The sequence below is a fragment of the Urocitellus parryii genome, chromosome 3 (assembly GCF_045843805.1).
Source record: "Urocitellus parryii isolate mUroPar1 chromosome 3, mUroPar1.hap1, whole genome shotgun sequence".
Taxonomy (NCBI): domain Eukaryota; kingdom Metazoa; phylum Chordata; class Mammalia; order Rodentia; family Sciuridae; genus Urocitellus; species Urocitellus parryii.
Genome location: NC_135533.1, coordinates 90,303,331 through 90,323,125, shown reverse-complemented (window position 1 = coordinate 90,323,125; position 19,795 = coordinate 90,303,331). Strand labels below are relative to the sequence as shown.

Here is a 19,795-nt window from a genome sequence, read left to right as displayed (position 1 = left end):
GTTGTCAGAAAGTGCCTACAGAACTAGGGGGCTCATATAATTACTCCAGGATAAAATAAACTGGCAGTCTGGATTTGTAGAACAATACACAAAGCATATCCACATACATTACGGAATAGTCTCTGCAACACCACAGTATTGATCCCATTTTACAGAAAGAAACTTAAGTTCTGAGAGGGTAAGGGAATTGCCAAAAGCCTTGCAGATAATGAGTAATAGAATAAAGGTCTTTGACTTCCAAGCCCAAGCCCAATGTTTTTTCCAGTATCCCACTACTCTACAGACTTTCTCTCAAAGTACTAATTTTCAAATTATCATGAAATTTTCAAGAAGCAAATGGATTATCAATATAAATACGCAAGCAGTTTCCTTTCCTGTAGAAAAAAAAAAAAACTTTGAAAAAAATATCTGATTTGTCCTTACAAAATCGACAGATTGGAGTAGGGGGAGAGAGTAGAGCAGAAATGTGGTAATAAAGGGTAGCATGAAGGAAATGTGATGAATAAGCTATTCAGTATCTGGCATATGGTGGTGAATACACAAACCTAAACATGTGATAAAATTGTGTAGAATACACACATTTAGACAAATGAGTACAAGTTAAATCTGAATAAGAGCTGTGAGTTTTATCAATGTCAATATCCTGCTCATTGTACAGTTTTGCAAAACACTACCATTGGAGAAAAGTGGGGAAAGGATATATGGAATATTTCTATATTATTTGTTAGAATGGCACAGGACATTTCTACTGCATTAAAAATCTCAATTTAAAAAATAATATTCAGGCGTGCGAACCGTCACCTCCAATATCTGTGAATGGCTCGAACTTTGAATGGTGCACCTCCAATCCCTGAAGTGGCGTGAACTCTCCGCCAATGAAGAAGTAGCAGCCCACTAGCCTTGCTCCTCCTCATCCTGTGTTAAGCCCATGAATATCAACACCCTGTTTGTGCTCGCTCTTTTACTCTCTCTCTCTCCTCTCACCCTCTCTCTCTCTCCCCTCTTACTCTCACCCTCTCCCTCTCTTACTCTCTTACTCTCCCTTTCTCTCTTATTTTACCTCTCTTACTCTCCCCATCTCTTCCTCCCTCTCTCTCTCTCTCTCTCTCTCCCCCTCCCCCCCCGCCTTCTCTTCTGCAACTGGCCACTACAGTCCTGCTAATAAAATCTCAGACACATAAAAAATAATAATATTCAGCCAGGCATGGTGATATACACCTGTAATCCCAAATACTTGGGAGTCTGAGGCAGGATATTCCAAGTTGGAGGCCAGCCCAGACAATACCTTGTCTCAAAATTTTAAAAAACGATTTTAAAGAGCAGGAGATGTAACTCAGTGGTAGAGCACTTGCCTAACATGTATGAGGCCCTAGGTTCAATACTCAGTACTGTAAAATAAATCAGAATATTCTACCACTAACAATGATTTTTAAAACAAGACAGTGATATTATGTAAAAATATGAAAGACACAATGTAGTCAGAATCTAATCAAGAAAAGAGTTCATTATAGTGGAACTGATAGGAACATTACTCCTGAAATTAAAATTTTAAAAATTATTATTCTAAGTCAGGGATGATAATTTTGAAGCAGTTTTGGAGATATACTACCTTAAGAAGGAGAGCCTTTTCACACTAGCTGAACAAATAAAAAGACTACAGAAAGACACAAGGAAGAGGAGAAAAGAAAGAAGAGAAACAAAATCCATTTGAACTAGAACTCTTTGAATTAAGCTGCTTACAAATTCCATTTTAAAATATCAACTGACATAACTAGAAGTATAAATCAGTTTCTTGTAAAGATAGAGAATTATGTTGATAGTTATAGGATATACCAAGAATTATCTAATAATAATCGTAATCATAATAAACAGGAAAGAAATACCTCATCTTGGTATTCTCATACATGACTTTAGGGTGAGGAAAAAAAATTATATCTAGTGACAGAAAACTATCACTGACATACTGACCTGCTTGTAGGTTCCATCTAGCAAGACATCCAGGTGTTGAAGAGGGGCTGGTGTTTTATCTTTGAACCTTGTTAATAGCCGGCGTTGGATGGCCCGAAATTGTACAGCTCTTTCAGATAAGAGTTCTTCTAATTTTTCACCATTTATCCGTAGCTACAATAAAGAATTTCTTAAATTGAGGTTAAATAGATTTAACAAAACATGTTTAAGTAAGAATATAGGCACTAAAAGTTTTAAAAAGGGTAATGAACAAATTTAAATGATTTACAGAGTTCTAGGAATTAAAACAATATGGTATTTGGTACATGAATGCATAGATAATACAGTCAAATAGTTCATATGGAAATTTAGAAAAGGTGATCCAGTATCACAGGGGTAGAGATTGATTATTTGGTAAATATTTTTTAATAACTGAGCGCATGGGGACAAGAAGGAATTTCTCCCCATTCTTTATAATAAAATCAATTTGGGAGGAAATAAAAGTTATATACAATAAAAGCACTAAAAAAATAGAATTGTTTTCTCTAATCTTAGCACAATAAAGGGCTTTGTTAGTATGAGTCAAAATCCAGCCCCCCACACACATACACACTAAAACTGATAAATTACTAAAAAATAAAACCAAAAACATTTAATTCTACATGGTTAAAAAACTACAAGCCAAGTGATAAGACAAATGGCAAACTGTAAAAAGTAATGGCAACAACCAAAAAAGACAAAAGTTATGTCCATGACATCTAAAAAATATCTACCAATGGGACCACAACTCAATAGAATTCAGTAAGAACAAAAATATGATTTTAAAAAATGGGAAAAGTTTTACCCAAAGGTTAATACAATAGCTTTTGAAAATACAGTTTGTGATCTAACAATTCCATTTCCAGGAATTTAACCTAGAACTTTGCTTGCAAAAAATAATGTATATATAAGGATACTCATAACATAATTGTTCTATTGTTAGTATACTAAGATGTTGAACATCAAATGCCCATTAATAGAACTAATTAAATAAAGAAAACTATTCTGCAAGGTAGGTGCAGACATGTGATACTATCTAAAAATGCATTTAAAGAAGCAAAGCAAAATAATGAAGAATAGTATGTCTCATGATACTATCCATGTGTGTTTTTTTTAAAATAAACCTGTATAATAGCATAGTTGTGACTATGTAGAATACTTCTAAAAAGATACACAAGAAACTGGACACCAAAAATATCCATCCAAATAGAAGACTGAGGCCAGGTACAGTGGTGGACACCTGTAATTCCAGCTATAGGGGAGCCTGAGGTAGGAGGATTCCAAGCTGAAGGCCAGCCTGGGCAATTTAGCAAGATCCTGTCTCAAACTAAAAAAATCAAAAGCACTGAGGATGTAGCTCAGTGTTAAGAGCACCTCTTGATCCAATCCCAGGTATTGGAGAAAAAATTTAAAAAGAGAGAAAGAAAGATTGAGAGGCTAGGGGAATAAGAATCAGAAATTACTCCTCACCATAACACATCTCATAACTTTTACATCTAATATTAATAAAATAAAAGAAAGCTAGCCAAAGTCATAGAAGAAATACTCCATGAGATCAGATCAAATGCACTGGTAATTTAACTTTATAAAACTGTAATAAACTAATTAAAATAAATATCATATCCAAAATGTTCAGAAATCAAGTATATTATGGTTTATATTTCTAGAATCATACCAAACTTCTTTTCATTACATATATATAAGATAGAATCTAGAATTATATATAAGATAGAATCTAGAATTTTATTAACTTATTTTAATCCCAATTTTAGAAGCATTAAGTAGTTAACCAAACCAAAGAATATTCCCTGGAGGAGAAGGAAAAACTTTCATTACCAAAAATTAAGTAATACTATCAATTTTTTACCAACTAAATTTTTTAAAGAATAGTATCATAATTATCAATAATTCATTCATCTAACTGTATAATTTATTGCCATAATACTTTACTTCCTAACTTTATGAAGTACAAAAAAAATTAAAAGACATTCTCAATGTTCAGACACCAGCCAGGTTATCATTCCTTTCAATGTATAAACAAGCAGCAGTGACTGAAATGTTTGTACTTGTCAGAATTTCAACATTTAGCAGATATTTATTGATCCCAGGGCTAAGAAATGTTTTAAGCACTCAGAATTATAGCAATAAATAAAACAGACATAAATTCATGCCTTGCTTACACAAAGGGACACTTAGATTCCAAAAGCATCTTGATTCAACATTTACAATGATTAAAATGGTTGAAAGCATATAGTGGGGTCAGAAATAAAAGTAAGTATAATCATGCCACCTTTATTTTGTATGTAACAAAGTAAAGTGCTTATAGTTTACCATATTTTCTCAGTCCTGCCCAAAAAGAAACACTGTGATGTGGAAACATTCCAAGGAATTCCCAGTAAACAAATAAAAAGATAAAACTGTATGTCAGACTCATTAGTCAACAGTACTTAATATTCTCTACTTTAAATATTAAAAATATGTAATTAATATAGTCTTTCTGTGGACTCTCTTTCATAAACCATTAGAATCTAGTTTGGCATAGAGAAGCAAGGCTATCTTAAAACATATCCTAGAGAAATGCAAAGATTGTCAATCCTTAAAATACCTGAACATTCTCCCCCAAACTATAAATTTTGGTGCCACAATTTGGACAAATACATACTATCCTAGAAAATATTATCACAACAGATGAAAAAAAAAAAAACAAATTAATCCAATTTATGTGATAATGACATGATTATTCATAAATCAATTACATGTACCTGAAATTTCCCCTTCAAGTTCATACTACATTAAAAGAAGTCTTGATAGGTGAAAGTCAGTGGTCTTAGAATGTTCAAGGGATGACTGATAAGTTGCATGACTAATCATCTCATTTGTCTCTCTCTCTCTCACTCACACACACATATCATAGTTTATAAACTGAAATATCTATTAGTCCTTAAAAATTAGTCACTCTAGGAACCAATGCTTTTGAATAATGTTCAAAGTTCTTTCAAACTTCCTATTTTGTACTGCCTATAATAGTCTGTTTATAATATAGGTAAGGTAATTGGAGCCTCCTGGCTTTATTTTTAATATATAGAATTTTTTGAATGATGACGGTCATTGTCCAACCCATTCACAAAACATGTCTCACCAAATTAATCTTCAACAGATGAAGATTCAACACCAAATAGCAATGTCAAATCTCATTTATTTAGACATTTAATCATTCATCATTTACTACACATCAATTATGCCAGGTACCAGAGAATATTTTAAGTAGTTAACCTTCATTCAGATGCAGAAACTCTACTGTGCTTGTTAAAAAAAGGAAAAGAAAAAAAATCACTTTACTTTATAATCACACCTCATTTATGGCCTGCTAGAATTAGTTAGCCAAATGGATGCCCATAAGCTTGAACAGTTTTAACACTAGGTTATTGGGGTCAAGGGTTAAGTCCCCATGTGGTAGAATTAAATCAGCTCTGTTTCAAGGCCAGACCACGTGCTTAGCTCCAGGCAGCCACTCTGTAAATGTCTGCAACTGATCACAAACCAGGCAAGAGGGCAGGAATGAATTTTCGAAACCCACCATCAGCATAGGAATAACTCAGTGCATGTAGCCTACTAGCATCTATGCTAGAATTCTCACTCTATAGCAGTTCTTTCACGTATTTAGGGATTATAGATGATGTGGGTTATAATCATACACACCTCAAAATGATGATCAATCAACTCGAAATATTCTTGAAGGGGTATGGATCCGGAAAAAGAAGATGCAAAATCTTTGATTCCCTGTTTTTCAAAATATTTCTGAAGGCGGAGAATAAGTTCATTTGTTATGAGCCAAAGATCTTCAAATTGTTCACTCTGAATACGATATCGTTCTAAAAAAGAAAAATAATAAATAAACATAAATAAAAGAAGAAATAAAAATGCTGATTAACATATTTACTAGCTAAAACTAAGTCAACTATCACTAACTAACCTTGACACAAATACTAAAACTAAAAGGAAAAAACAAATTCTTTTTGTAATATATACGATTTCAGTTAACTTCATTTAAAACATACTTTTACTGTTGCTGTTTTCTGCATCAGTAATTTAACAATTTCAAATGTAAATGCAAAGGTAGATGGTTCCCCTTTACCATTTACCTAATAAAAAGTACAATAAAATCACCCAAATTTTGACTTTTGAAAAACTACTTTTTCTTAAAAAGTAAGAAAACAACCATTGCAAAAATATGAGCTGGTATTATTACTTTGTTTCAGAAAATCTGGCATTATTACTTTGTTTCGGAAAATTGATGGGAAATAAAAATTTCTATTCAACGTTTTCTTCTTTTTTTCATAGTTTTTAATTTGAAGAGAGATTTTATAGTAAGACTCTATCTGAACATAAATTTTGTTTCCCTCTTTTCCTTGAAACCTCAGTTCTAAGAGAACTAGATTCCTTGTATTGTCTGTGACAATGACAGTGGTAATGATGATGTTGATGGTGATGCCTCCACCAACAATGATGAAGGCAGTTGTGGCAATAACATATATAATAAAAGCAACTGTTATTTGCTGGGCACCAACTATTTCAAGCATTTTTATTGCAATAGCCCCCTTCTATAAAAAGAAAAACAAAGCACAGAGAATTTTGGTGACCTGTCAAGGATCACAAAGCAAATTAAATGTCAGAGCTGGAATTCATAATATGTATCCTTCCCTACCTGTCCAAATCCTACCTATTCCTCAGGAAGAACCTAGCTTTAATTTCATCTATCCTTAAAAATCCTTGACTTCTCTACCATAGAAGCTAATATGCACTAGGCTCTGTCTCAAGCACTCTTTTCCTCATTCTCCTTTTCAGCTATATATAGAATAGAATTCATGGGGTAGGCATACCTACCTACCATAGAACATGCAAAACCCTGGTATTCTCTTTTGCTGTCATACCATTTCTCTCAGAGCTCCCCCTATACTCCTGACACCCCAAAATCAGAGATAATAGTTTTTACATTTCTTTGTAAATGTCACTGAAGGTTTAATGCTTTAGAGGAAGCACAGTTGTGGGGAAGTAGGGGTAAAGAGGGACAAAGAAGAATGATGATGATGATGATAAAGTATAGTTTTAGAATCCTCTAAATCTACTTTATTCAAACTAATCTTCAGGTCCAACATATTAAACCCATACTGGTATTTATTCCATGCTTTCATTCATTTATGTAACTCTCTTTAAGACACTGGGGATAAAATCAAGAATAAAGCAAAAGCCTCTGCCCTCAAAGTGCTCAGCGGGGTCTAAGAAAGATGGTATGATGACAGAAGAATGAACACTGCTTCTGCCATCACCCATTAAGAATGACTATGCCACTATGAGGCCAGGACTTCCTCCAGAAGATAGATTATCAGTATGACTGGAATTAGATAGACTACCAGCTTCCGTTAAATCACCATGAAGGTATTCCAAGATCTGGAAACAAGTCATGTTCAAGTACGTCCAGGAAAACCTATCAACAAAAAGAAAGTGTAAAAATAGATCACAACTTACCACTGGGGAATATATGGATAGGTTTTTCAGCAAAACACCAGTAGTACTTTCGAGCCTAGGTGGCCAGGGGCTAAGTTGTTCAGGGAGAAGGATGACCCCAATTAGCACCTACCCTGATGCCTCATTGGAGGTGCTGGGTTTAGTCCTCATTCACAGCTTACACTGGGCATGGGAAAGCACGAATGCTGTGGGCTGGCCAACAAAGGCAGTAGTGAATCCAATTCTTCCCCCAGAGAGGCAAACTGTCTTAGCTACCTATAAGTAGAGCTCCTCCCTTACTCCTGGTAGACTATAGTAGACAACAAATTCTCTAATTTGAGAAGTGAAAAGTGGACAAATCTTAACTTCTCCCTTCTACTTTTACAAAGACTTGAATTATCTGAATAGGGACCTATAATCTCTCTGAGAGAGACATCTCAATTCCCAATATTGGGCAAAGAATTCCCCTATTTAAAAGATAAAGGAACAGAAATGTCATGTGAAATTGGTTCAAAAGAAAGAGAAAAATCAAAAAAATGAAATTCACTTTATGAACAAGAAGTAACTAAAGACTACCCTTATTTATAGATGCAATAGATCCAAGGTAACACTACATCTATTCATTCATTTAATATATACCATTGAAAGATAAATGATGGGGAGACAATAGTAAACAATACACACATGATCCTGGTCCTCATCCTAGTGAGAAAGACAGGAAACAAAAACAAAACAGAGGTTTTGAAAGGACTATGGTTCAGATAAAAAAGGATGCTGTGATAAGACCAATGGGAGTTTTCTTGAGATACTATGATCATAGACGACCACACTGAGAGGGCAACATCAGTAGTAATACTAATGAAAGTAATACTCAGAGCTAAAGTTTATCTAGCACTTACAATTTACGAGGAAAGTATCACATGCTTTTTTGAGAGTTCAGCTCATTTGATTCATATATAATATTATCATATTATTTTATTACCATCTTATGGGTTTAAAAACATTTACTGGTGTTTTATGGATAATTAAATAATCTTTCCAAAGTCATACAGATAAACTGTAAGCCAGAGCTAAGATCTAAAATATCGAGTGTAGAATCCACATTACTAATCATTTTGTGCATAAAGCTTAGACCTTAAGGTAGAGGGAATGACAAAGACAAAGACCTCAGGCCAGAAAAAAAATCCATACTAGAAACTGACAGAATGTCAGACTCATAACACACAGGGAGATCTGCAATGCTTGGTAAAGAGTTTGTGTATTATTATAAACACAAGAATTTTTAGGTAGAGGGTAGCATTGTGATTTGCACTTGTTTCTTTGTTTGTTTTTATTATCAGAGCTGCCAAGTAGAAAATGAATTGGAAAGGGATAAGAAAGAATTTATAATTATAACGTTCTAACCATGGTCCAGGTAACAGATGGTAGTACCATATGGAACAATTAAAGGCAATCTTGCTAGGAAGGAAACCTCTAGTTTCTCAGGTCTTATTTTCTAAGAAAAAATAAAATTTTAAAACTATAACTTTAGTTAAAATAGATTATCCAATCTTCAATTTCTTCATTTACATAAAAGGGAAAATAAAACCCTTCATAAGGTTGTTAGGGAGATTAAATATAACACTGTATGGCAAAGACCTATACAAATGCAATTAGTCTTTGTACTATTAATATTTAGAACAAAATTAGTGCTCAAAAATATTGGCTAAAATATTAAAACTATCTGAGCAGAATACAACAGTTACTAATAGGGCATTATGTAAAATTGTGGATGTGTAACCGACGTGATTCTGCAATCTGCATTTGGGGTAAAAATTGGGAGTTCATAACCCACTTCAATCTAATGTATGAAATATGATATGTCAAGAGCTTTGTAATGTTGTGAACAACCAATAAAAAAAATTAAAAAAATAAAAATAAAAAATAAAAGAATTAGAAATTAAAATGTAACTTACCAAATTAAAAAAAATAAAAGTTCAAAAAAACCCATCTAATACCAAAAGTATAGAGTAAAACAAATTAAAAATCTAAAATGCAATGAAAAACCAAAATATACATAAAATTCTAGCTATCTGATAGATACTCTACTCTCATCTAGTATTATTGTCACTAAATAATAGAAATGTCAGTATCATAATAAACATTTGAATATGTATGATGCATTCTATAGTTTTAAATTTTGAACTTCTTTTTCCAATAAACATTCAGGGGGAAAAAGAAAACTAAAAATGAAAAATTAGACTTGGTATTCTGAAAGATGAAAAATATTCTCAACTTTTTTTCAGATTATGAAGAATTAACAAGAAACAATGTGTCAAAATTTATAAAGCATTATTTTGATTATTAACATTTTCTTAGGGTTAGCATTCTAATATGATTAATATTGTCCTTGGAGTCTTTCCAGATTATATAGTTCATGGAAAGAAGAAATAAAAAATTCTACTTATAAATAGCTTAAAGAGAGAAGCATTTTAAAAATACTAGTAATCAAAAAGGCTGTCAAAGTGAACACTCAATTTGTTTATCTCTTTTTCTTTGCATCTTGTAATGGCAGTTCAGTGGAAATAACCATTTCAGTTTCCAAATAAAAGAAATTTGGATAATCAGAACCCAGTCAATTGTCACTCTACTCAACAAGTGAAAAAAAAAATGTTTTTATTTAAACATGGCACAAAAATGCATCATATCAATATCATGCTAGAACATCTGAAAAACATCAATATAAATAATGTTTGTATTCATAACATAAACAATACATCTATATAATTTGTGGTATTTGGAAATTATAAATGTAAGATAAAAAAAATACATGAATGCTTTTTAGATCCTAAGTTGAAAGAAATAATATGAACATTTTCAGTAGATATAATAGTCTAAATATACATCCGCTTTGATATTATTAGACCCTGGGGAAGTTTATCTACACTTACATTTAGAAGACTTTTTAAAAGTTGCATTTATAGAATAATCATGATGTCCCTTGATAATTCCTTAAAAAATATTAATAGTAGTGTATTAATGAATCACTTCATTATTTAAACTGCTCATAGAGGTATGACTTAAGCATCAAACAGCTTTAGATTTGATCATTACAATCATTAATTGTCCCTAAATTTCTTGGCTTCATTAAAGGACTGTCTCAGAGCCCCTACAATATGATGTTTCAGACACTCAAGACAATTCACTGATCTCTAAAAACCTCATGCTTTACTAAACATGTGAAGATACCTTTCCCTCTTCCTGGAATGCCCTCCACCTGAATGTCCATCTCAATCCTAAAGACTCTTTACTGATAAAAATCTCCTGTGGAGTCTCATTCTTTTGGAATCTAATAGCACTTAGCGAATGCTTCCCTAAGCACATCAGACATTCTATTAGTGATTCTCTTTACCTGTTTGTCTCTCCCAATACTACTCCAGTAACTACACAAGAGCTACAACTGTCTTTATATCTCATATGTCTGCTGAATGACAAAAGAACAAAGGTATGGACTACCAAGATGAAGTAAAACAAGACTCTCACATCCCTTGTTCTGAAGATATTTTATGAACACAGTCCAAGATCACTACACTTTCTTTTGACAGATATAAAAAGAAAGGCTTCTTGTTGTTTGACTTCATAATGGCTGCCAATCTTACTGGAGTGAGATGGTATCTTAGGGTGGTTTTGATTTGCATTTCTATGACTGCTAGAGATGGTGAGCATTTTTTCATGTACTTATTGATTGATTGTATATCCTCCTCTGAGACGTGTCTGTTCAGGTCCTTGGCCCATTTGTTGATTGGGTTATTTGTTTTCTTATTGTTTAATATTTTGAGTTCGTTGTATACTCTGGATATTAGGGCTCTATCTGAAGTGTGAGGAGTAAAAATTTGTTCCCAGGATGTAGGCTCCCTGTTTACCTCTCTTATTGTTTCTCTTGCTGAGAAAAAATTTTTTAGTTTGAGTAAGTCCCATTTGTTGATTCTTGTTTTTAACTCTTGTGCTATGGGTATCCTATTAAGGAATTTGGAGTCCGACCCCACAGTATGTAGATCGTAGCCAACTTTTTCTTCTATCAGGCGCCATGTCTCTGATTTGATATCAAGCTCCTTGATCAATTTTGAGTTAACTTTTGTGGGTTCAGCTTCATTTTGTTGCATATGGATTTCCAGTTTTCCCAGCACCATTTGTTGAAGATGCTATCCTTCCTCCATTGCATGATTTTAGCCCCTTTATCAAATATAAGATAGTTGTAATTTTGTGGATTGGTCTCTATGTCCTCTATTCTGTACCATTGGTCCACCCACCTGTTTTGGTACCAGTACCATGCTGTTTTTGTTACTATTGCTCTGTAGTATAGTTTGAAGTCTGGTATCACTATACCGCCTGATTCACACTTTCTGCTTAGAATTGCTTTTGCTATTCTGGGTCTTTTATTTTTCCATATGAATTTCACGATTGCTTTATCTATTTCTACAAGAAATGCTGTTGGGATTTTGATTGGCATTGCGTTAAACCTATAGAGAACTTTTGGTAATATCGCCATTTTGATGATATTAGTTCTGCCTATCCATGAACAGGGTGGGTATATTTTTCCATCTTCTAAGATCTTCTTCAATTTCTCTCTTTAGGGTTCTGTAGATTTCGGGAAAAGGGTACACTTGTACATTGCTGGTGGGACTGCAAATTGGTGCAGCCAATTTGGAAAGCAGTATGGAGATTTCCTGAAAAGCTGGAAATGGAATCACCATTTGACCCAGCTATTCCCCTTCTCGGACTATTCCCTAAAGACCTTAAAAGAGCGTACTATAGGGATACTGCTACATCGATGTTCATAGCAGCACAATTCACAATAGCTAGACTGTGGAACCAACCTAGATGCCCTTCAATAGATGAATGGATAAAAAAAAATGTGGCATTTATACACAATGGATAAATTACTCTGCACTAAAAAATGACAAAATCATGGAATTTGCAGGGAAATGGATGGCATTAGAGCAGATTATGCTAAGTGAAGCTAGCCAATCCCTAAAAAACAAATGCCAAATGTCTTCTTTGATATAAGGAGAGCAACTAAGAACAGAGCAGGGAGGAAGAGCATGAGAAGAAGATTAACATTAAACAGGGATGAGAGGTGGGAGGGAAAGGGAGAGAGAAGGGAAATTGCATGGAAATGGAAGGAGACCCTCATTGTTTTACAAAATTACATATAAGAGGAATTGAGAGGAAAAGGAAAAAAAACAAGGGGGAGAAATGAATTACAGTAGATGGGGAGGAGAGAGAAGATGGGAGGGGAGGGGAGGGGAGGGGAGGGGAGGGGGATAGTAGAGGATAGGAAAGGCAACAGAACACAACAGACACTAGTATGGCAATGTGTAAAAATGTGGATGTGTAACCGATGTGATTCTGCAATCTGTATATGGGATAAAAATGGGAGTTCATAACCCACTTGAATCAAATTTATATGAAATATGATATGTCAAGAACTATGTAATGTTTTGAACAACTAATAATAAAAATTAAAAAGTAAATAAAATAAAAAGAAAGGCTTTTTGAAGGCCCAATCCTTTTCCCCATGTACAACTACTATTGTATCTGAAAGCAAAATAATTAAAATGGATAAGGAAGTTATTTTAAAACTTGATCTTATTTGATTCATCTACTCTCTCTAGCATGTTAAAATCTTCTAGGATATAGAAAAGTCCAATGTATTAGTTATCTTTTCCATTTTTCAAATGCCTATCTGAAGTTATACAAATTTGTTATGTGTATTTGTTCAGCCCTAATTTGTGACACTGAGATTATGTGTTTATTCAGCATTGTTGTTTGATTACCAATTTAACAGGATGCAGAATTCTAAGCTGAAAAGTATTTTCCTTCAATCTTGGAGAAATTGTCCTCATTTTCCTATAGCAACCAACAATTTTGATGAAAAGTTAAATGCTTTCTTTATTTCTGTCGAGTAGCTTGTTTTTTCCTTTCTAATCTGAGTACTCTAAAATTTCAAAATGATTTGTCTGGGTGTATTTCTTTTTTTCATTCATTGGAGTAAACATCAAATAGGTCTTTTCAATATCCACTACTGTGAGATTCCATCTCTTTGTCTCCAAAGCCTCCTCTCTAGTTTAGCAATCCACTCCCCCAAGGTTATATCTTTGTCTGATGACCTTATAATTTTAAGAATCTGCAGTCTGTCTGAACTTTTGGCATCAACAACCAATCCATTCTCTGAACACTACCTTTGTCATAGTTCACTTGTTTTGTAAGCCTTACTACTTCAACTTTTGTGATTTTTCTGTCAATCCAGAGTTCTATACTAGAATTAACACTACATGCTTTTCACAGAAAAGAAAAATACCAACACTTGTTGGGAAAAAATATATTTCATTGCTTTCCTGGGGATAAATATTCTGAAAAAAGTAGAAAGAAGCATGAATATCTGCCTCAATCCCAGAAATCTATAGATTTCATGCTTATCTCCTTTGTCACAAAATCCTCTGAGTAGAAACCTATGACACTGAAGACAAAAGACCAATAGTAAATTATAGGGTATTCTCTTCAGGCTTCTATTTGTGCAGTTTATCTGGGTCCTTGTTTAAAAAGTCCTGTTCTGTTTCATTATTTAGTCTGTCAAACTACTCTATGGCTATGGCAAGGAACTGCAATGTGCTCAAATCAAGTGAATAAATCAGTTTTATATGGCTATTTGGTAAAATTTTAATAAGAAGAAGTTAATTGTGGTAAACACCAATACTCTAAGAGCTGCTTTATCTATAAATACCCTCATTTGCACAAACAATAATTTTTGCCTTTTTTAAATGGTTCCAATTACAGATTGGGACAATTACATTTTTTTACAAAGCACCATCAACTGAAGTGAGACAGATATATGCAACTTCCCAAAAACTATGGGCAACAAATTTTTTAGTTTAACTTTAAAAGAATAATTATAATCACCAAAATGATTATGTCATCTAATGATAAAAGTTAACTAAAGCAAAAGAGTAACATGTACCTATAATCAACAATATTGTTTTATACACTATAATGATGTATATCCTCTTAATACTTGTTGGGAAATAAAAAATACCAACACTTGTTGGGAAAAAATATTTCATTGCTTTCTTGGGGATAAATATTATGACAAAGTAGAAAGGAGTTAATTTTTTTAAAAAAAATTAAGATACATTAAGAGGATAGACCTCATATTAAGTATTCTTACCACAATAAAATAATTTTAAAATTAAATAATTGTGACAGATCACAAAGGCCATGAAAACTACTAAATCATTCTTCCCAGAGTTGTTTTTGACTTCTGTGACTTACTCTATAATATTCAGTTGTACTCAAGTTCATTTTAATAGTCACCAAATTTACAAATTCCAAAAGCTATTATGATATTAGGCACAGAGATACAGTTTGTTTCATAATGTTCCTCCTGCTAACAACTTTCTTTTGCATAAAAGAGATAACCCTTATTTTACTCTGCTTATTATAAAATAAACAATTACAACTGAAAATGCCTAAAGTAGGAAGTAAAGAAATTAGGGTTTGTTCAAACTATTTCCACACACACACATTTTCCCCAATACAAATTTGTAAATACTTTTTAATATTTCCCTTTTTTCTTGAAGACGTGTATGATAATATGAGTTCAGTAACTTAAGTATACTATAAACATTAGTCATCAGTTTTGCATTGACCATTTTCAACTATTATTCTCATATGAATAAATCAATAAAGTATATTCAATTGAAACTTAAACTTGACTGTATAATTACTACTTTTCTACCTATTGAGATTAGTATCAGCAAAAATCATTTCACTTTCATCTCTACCAGTGTCCAGTTGGGAACATAAGAATATAGACATCAAAAAATCAATTCAAGTTTCTGGAAACTCCTAAAACCTAGTTTACTATATATCTACCTTAAAAACATTTCAATTCTTTAAATTCCCACTCTCAAACCCTTCTCATCCCCCAAACCAGTCATATATCTCTAACAAAACACAATCCTATCTTCATAACTTTTACATCCTATATTCTTAATATGATGGCTCTTAGTTTTTGATATCTAAACATTACCCTTACCCTTTGCAGGAATCTTGATGCGAAAATGCTTTGTGATTGATTGTACTTAATAGAAACTTACAAAAGCAGTAAAAACATGATTTTACTTACGAGAGGTTTTGGAAGCAAGAAGAGTAACTTGGGAGCCACCTAAGAATCGAAAACCCATTACATTGACCTGATCATCATCTGACTGATTGGCAAAACCTACAGAAAAAAGAAAACATATTACATAAACAGAAGGCACAATTAACACTTAATATATGAAATTTAGCTGAATATATTTTTATGACACTAGCCATATTTAAAGTCCATGTATTAATGATAATATATTAACTTTGATTTTCATAGTAGCTTCCAATTGCTGAAATTTCTGACACAGAGTAACATGCTGGAAGATTTCATTTCTTTTATTTTAGTGATTAATTCTGGATCTTAAGGAGATCATGCCCAAGAGAACCTAAGATATACTGCCACAGCAGATAGCAAGGAACCTATTCTATGAAAAGAACTTGGGAACCAACTTAAAGAGGCTATCACTAAATCAATTTCCATGCATGTATGAGTTTGTCAGGATGAACCCAACTACTGTGTATAACCATAAAGCTCTAATTTTAAAAAAAAAAGAGGCTACAATTAGCCACAGACAAAATATTTGAAGATCAAAAATATAACAGATGCAATAAAAATGAAACATCAAACATATTTAAAGGCATGTATTAGTACTGATACTAAAAACAAAACAAAAACAAATGGTCACTATCAGACTATATAGAGAATCATCTCTATTTGATTCATCTGTATTTATTTCAAATATAGATGCTCCTTAGATTATGATGGGATTATGTTCCGATAAATCCAATGTAAACTGAAAATATCATAAGTCAAAATGCATTTCAGTGTTAGGGTTTTAACTCAGCATTATAATGCTTATCTGGCACATGTGAGGTACTGTGTTCGATCCTTAGCATCACATAAAAATAAATAAAATAAAGGTATTGTGTCCATCTACAACTAAAAAAAATTTTTTGAATGCATTTAATACACCTAACCTATTGAACATCATAACTTACCTTTGCCTACCTTAAATGTGCTCAGAACATTCATAGTGGTTTATAGTTAGGCAAAAATCATTTAACACAAAATCTATTTGATAACAAAGTGACAATTATCTCATATAATTTGATGAAAACCTGAATCCAAAAAAACCACTGGCAACATAATATAGTGTAGAGTATCAATTGTTTACCCTCATGATTACATGGCTGAGTAGAATTTACTGCTGACAGCTGCCCCAAAAAGCAAGAGTACCATAAAACAAATTGCTACTACAGGAAAATATGAAAATTCAAAATTTGAAGTATGGTTTCTCCTAAATGCTGAAAAATCATTAAGTCAAACCACCATAAGTTGAAACCATCTATATTTTTTAAATTACTAATAAAAAGAAAAAACAAACACTTCCATTCAAACTGCATTATTTTAAATAATACTGGTTAAGGGAATGGTTCTCTATATAGAAATATTCTAGCTCAAAATTGAAGAAAGCTTGAATGAAATAAGATAATACCATTTTTCAACCTCTAATGGAATAGATCTCAGAACTGAATATCAATCCCTAGACCATCACACACAAGAGAGACAAACACATATTATATGCCCCCTGATGAAAGTATATACTACCACCAATGAAGAACTCTGGTCAAAATAATTAATCCTACCTCTGCTAACCCTAGATCCTACTACCAATTTACAAACTGTATGGCAGACAGAAGAGAACAATAAACAACAACAAAAGGAATAAAGGATATCCCCAAGATGATGAGGTAAGAGATGGCAGCCTTCATCTCTGTGAAATAAGGAAGGGAGAAAGGGAGGAAGAAAATGAATGTAGACAGCTATCCACAAACCAAAATAGCCCCGAGAGTTCAATAGCCCAATTTAAGAATCTGCAGCAACATAGAAAGAAAAACTAGTAATAGCGGTGTACCTGAGATGCCTATATATAGTTAGAAATAAAGAAATATTATCAGTGATAGTCATGCAATTTGAACCACCATGGTCCCAAGTGGCCTGCTATCCAGAGTACACTGGTGTCATTTACTACTAAGGAAACCTATAGCCACTCCTGCCAGGAAATCCCAGAGAGAGTGTCATAGTTGTATACACACCCACTCACATGTAAAAACACATAATGTTGCACATTATAAATATATACAATTTTATTTATCAATTATATAAATAAAATTATTTTCAAAAGTAGGCACATATCAGATTTTAAAAACTCAGTTATGCATCATTCATAGAAACCTACTTTAAATACATAAACAACTTAAAAGAGAAAATTATATGTGCCATTGTCACACTAGTTATCTTAACATCATACAAAGTAAATTTCAGGCAAGAAATATTAACAAGGAGTAAGAGAACCACTTCATAACAATTAAGAGAACATACAATTCTAAACTTCTACATACCTAATGACAGACTTCTAAAATATACATAACAAAAACTGATAGAAATGCAAAAATGAAAAGTGAATAGCCAAGCCCAGTGTGGTGGCCCATGACAGGTAATCCCAGCAGCTCTAGAGGCTGAGGCAGGAAGATCTCGAGTTCAAAGCCAGCCCCAGCAACAGCAAGGTGCTAAGTAACTCAGTGAGACTCTGTCTCCAAATAAAATACAAAATAGGGCTGGGGATGTGGCTCAATGGTGGAGTGCCCCTGAATTCAATCCCCGGTACCCCCTCCCCACCAAAAAAAAAAAAGTGAAGAGCCAAAGATTTGAACAAACTATTTTTTTTCATATTTAAAATGACTCCAGATTTTTATTTATAGTACAATTATATTCATTGTTCATTATATATACATATATGTATATATATGTATCTTTCAACGTTGTTTGAAGATCATAGCATTCAGTCCCAAAAAGTCAAAGGTTGAATTCATTTAAAGATTAACCAAAGTAGTCTATCATATTAACTAATTAAAGAAGACAATGATATATATATATCTCAAATGATACAAAAAAGGTCTTTAAAAACCTAATGCCTATTTCAGATAAAATTCTTAAAAATCTAAGAGAGAACTTCCTAATCCCAGTAAAGGACAAAATACCTGTAGCAAAGCATACTTAATGAAAAACTGAATGTCCACTCTCACTGTTCCTATTCAACATCACCCCAGAAGTTCTAGCCAAGGCAAAAAAGAACAACCCACCAAGACTGGAAAGGAAAAAGTTAAACTGTTTTCATTTGCCAATAACATGATCATCTACATAGAAAATCTAATTAAATATACAAAAAACTAACAACAAGTGACTTAACAATGTTGCATCAAACAAAACCCATGTACCATATTAATTGTATTTCTATGTACCAACAAAGAAAAATTTGAAAGTGAAATAAAGCAATGTAATTTGCAATAGCATCAAAATATATAAAATAATTTGGAATAAATATGATAAAATATTTGTAAGACCTATACATTGAAAAAGTTACCCTCCCTGAGAAATGAAATAGCCCTAAATAGATGAAGATCTGTACTTTCATCTTAATAAACTAGAATAAGTAGAGCAAATTATATTTTGTTCAATATTGTTATAATGTTAATTTTCTCTCATTTGGTCTATGGAATCAATGCAATCCCAATCCCAATTAAAATCCCAGCAGGATATTTTTAAATTAACAAATTGATTTTAACATTTATATGAAAAAAGCTAGAATATCTATAGTAACTTTGAAAAAACAAGAATAAAGTTGGAAATATTATAATACCTGAAATCAAAACTTATTGTAAATTACAATAATCAAGACAGTATGCTATTAATATTTAGCAATGTTGGTGGGCATAGACAAATAGATCAATGGAACAAAATAAAGTAAGCAAAAAATATACCCATATTAATATGATCACATGATTTTCCACAAAGTCGCAGATAATTTTTTTTTTTTTTTGATACCAGGGATTGAACTCAGAGCACTCGGCCACTGAGCCATATCCCCAGCCCTATTCTGTAGGTTATTTAGAGACAGGGTCTCACTGAGTTACTTAGCACCTCACTTTTGCTGAGGCTGGCTTTGAACTCACAATTCTCCTGCCTCAGCCTCACAAACTGCTAGGATTACAGGTGTGTTACCATGCCTTGCAGTTGCAGATAGTTCTTATAGAGATTATCTCCCTATTCAAAAGTATGTATTTTTATTCAATCTCTAACTGAGTAAGTATAAAGGAAGCAGAAGAAGAAAAATAA

At 32.8% G+C, this 19,795-nt stretch overlaps 1 protein-coding gene across 2 annotated transcripts in view; it reads right to left on the bottom strand.

Annotated features, from left to right (window-relative positions):
* The window catches only part of Bbs9 (Bardet-Biedl syndrome 9), a 477,419-nt gene that overhangs the window by 230,401 nt on the left and 227,223 nt on the right, over positions 1 to 19,795 (bottom strand). For both annotated transcript variants that reach the window (XM_077796775.1, XM_026387599.2), the window contains 3 exons: positions 15,656 to 15,751; positions 5,686 to 5,858; positions 1,969 to 2,121 (listed from right to left, as the gene is read on the bottom strand). In XM_077796775.1, coding sequence (XP_077652901.1) covers positions 1,969 to 2,121; positions 5,686 to 5,858; positions 15,656 to 15,751 — 422 coding nt within the window. The remainder of the gene's footprint in view (positions 1 to 1,968; positions 2,122 to 5,685; positions 5,859 to 15,655; positions 15,752 to 19,795) is intronic.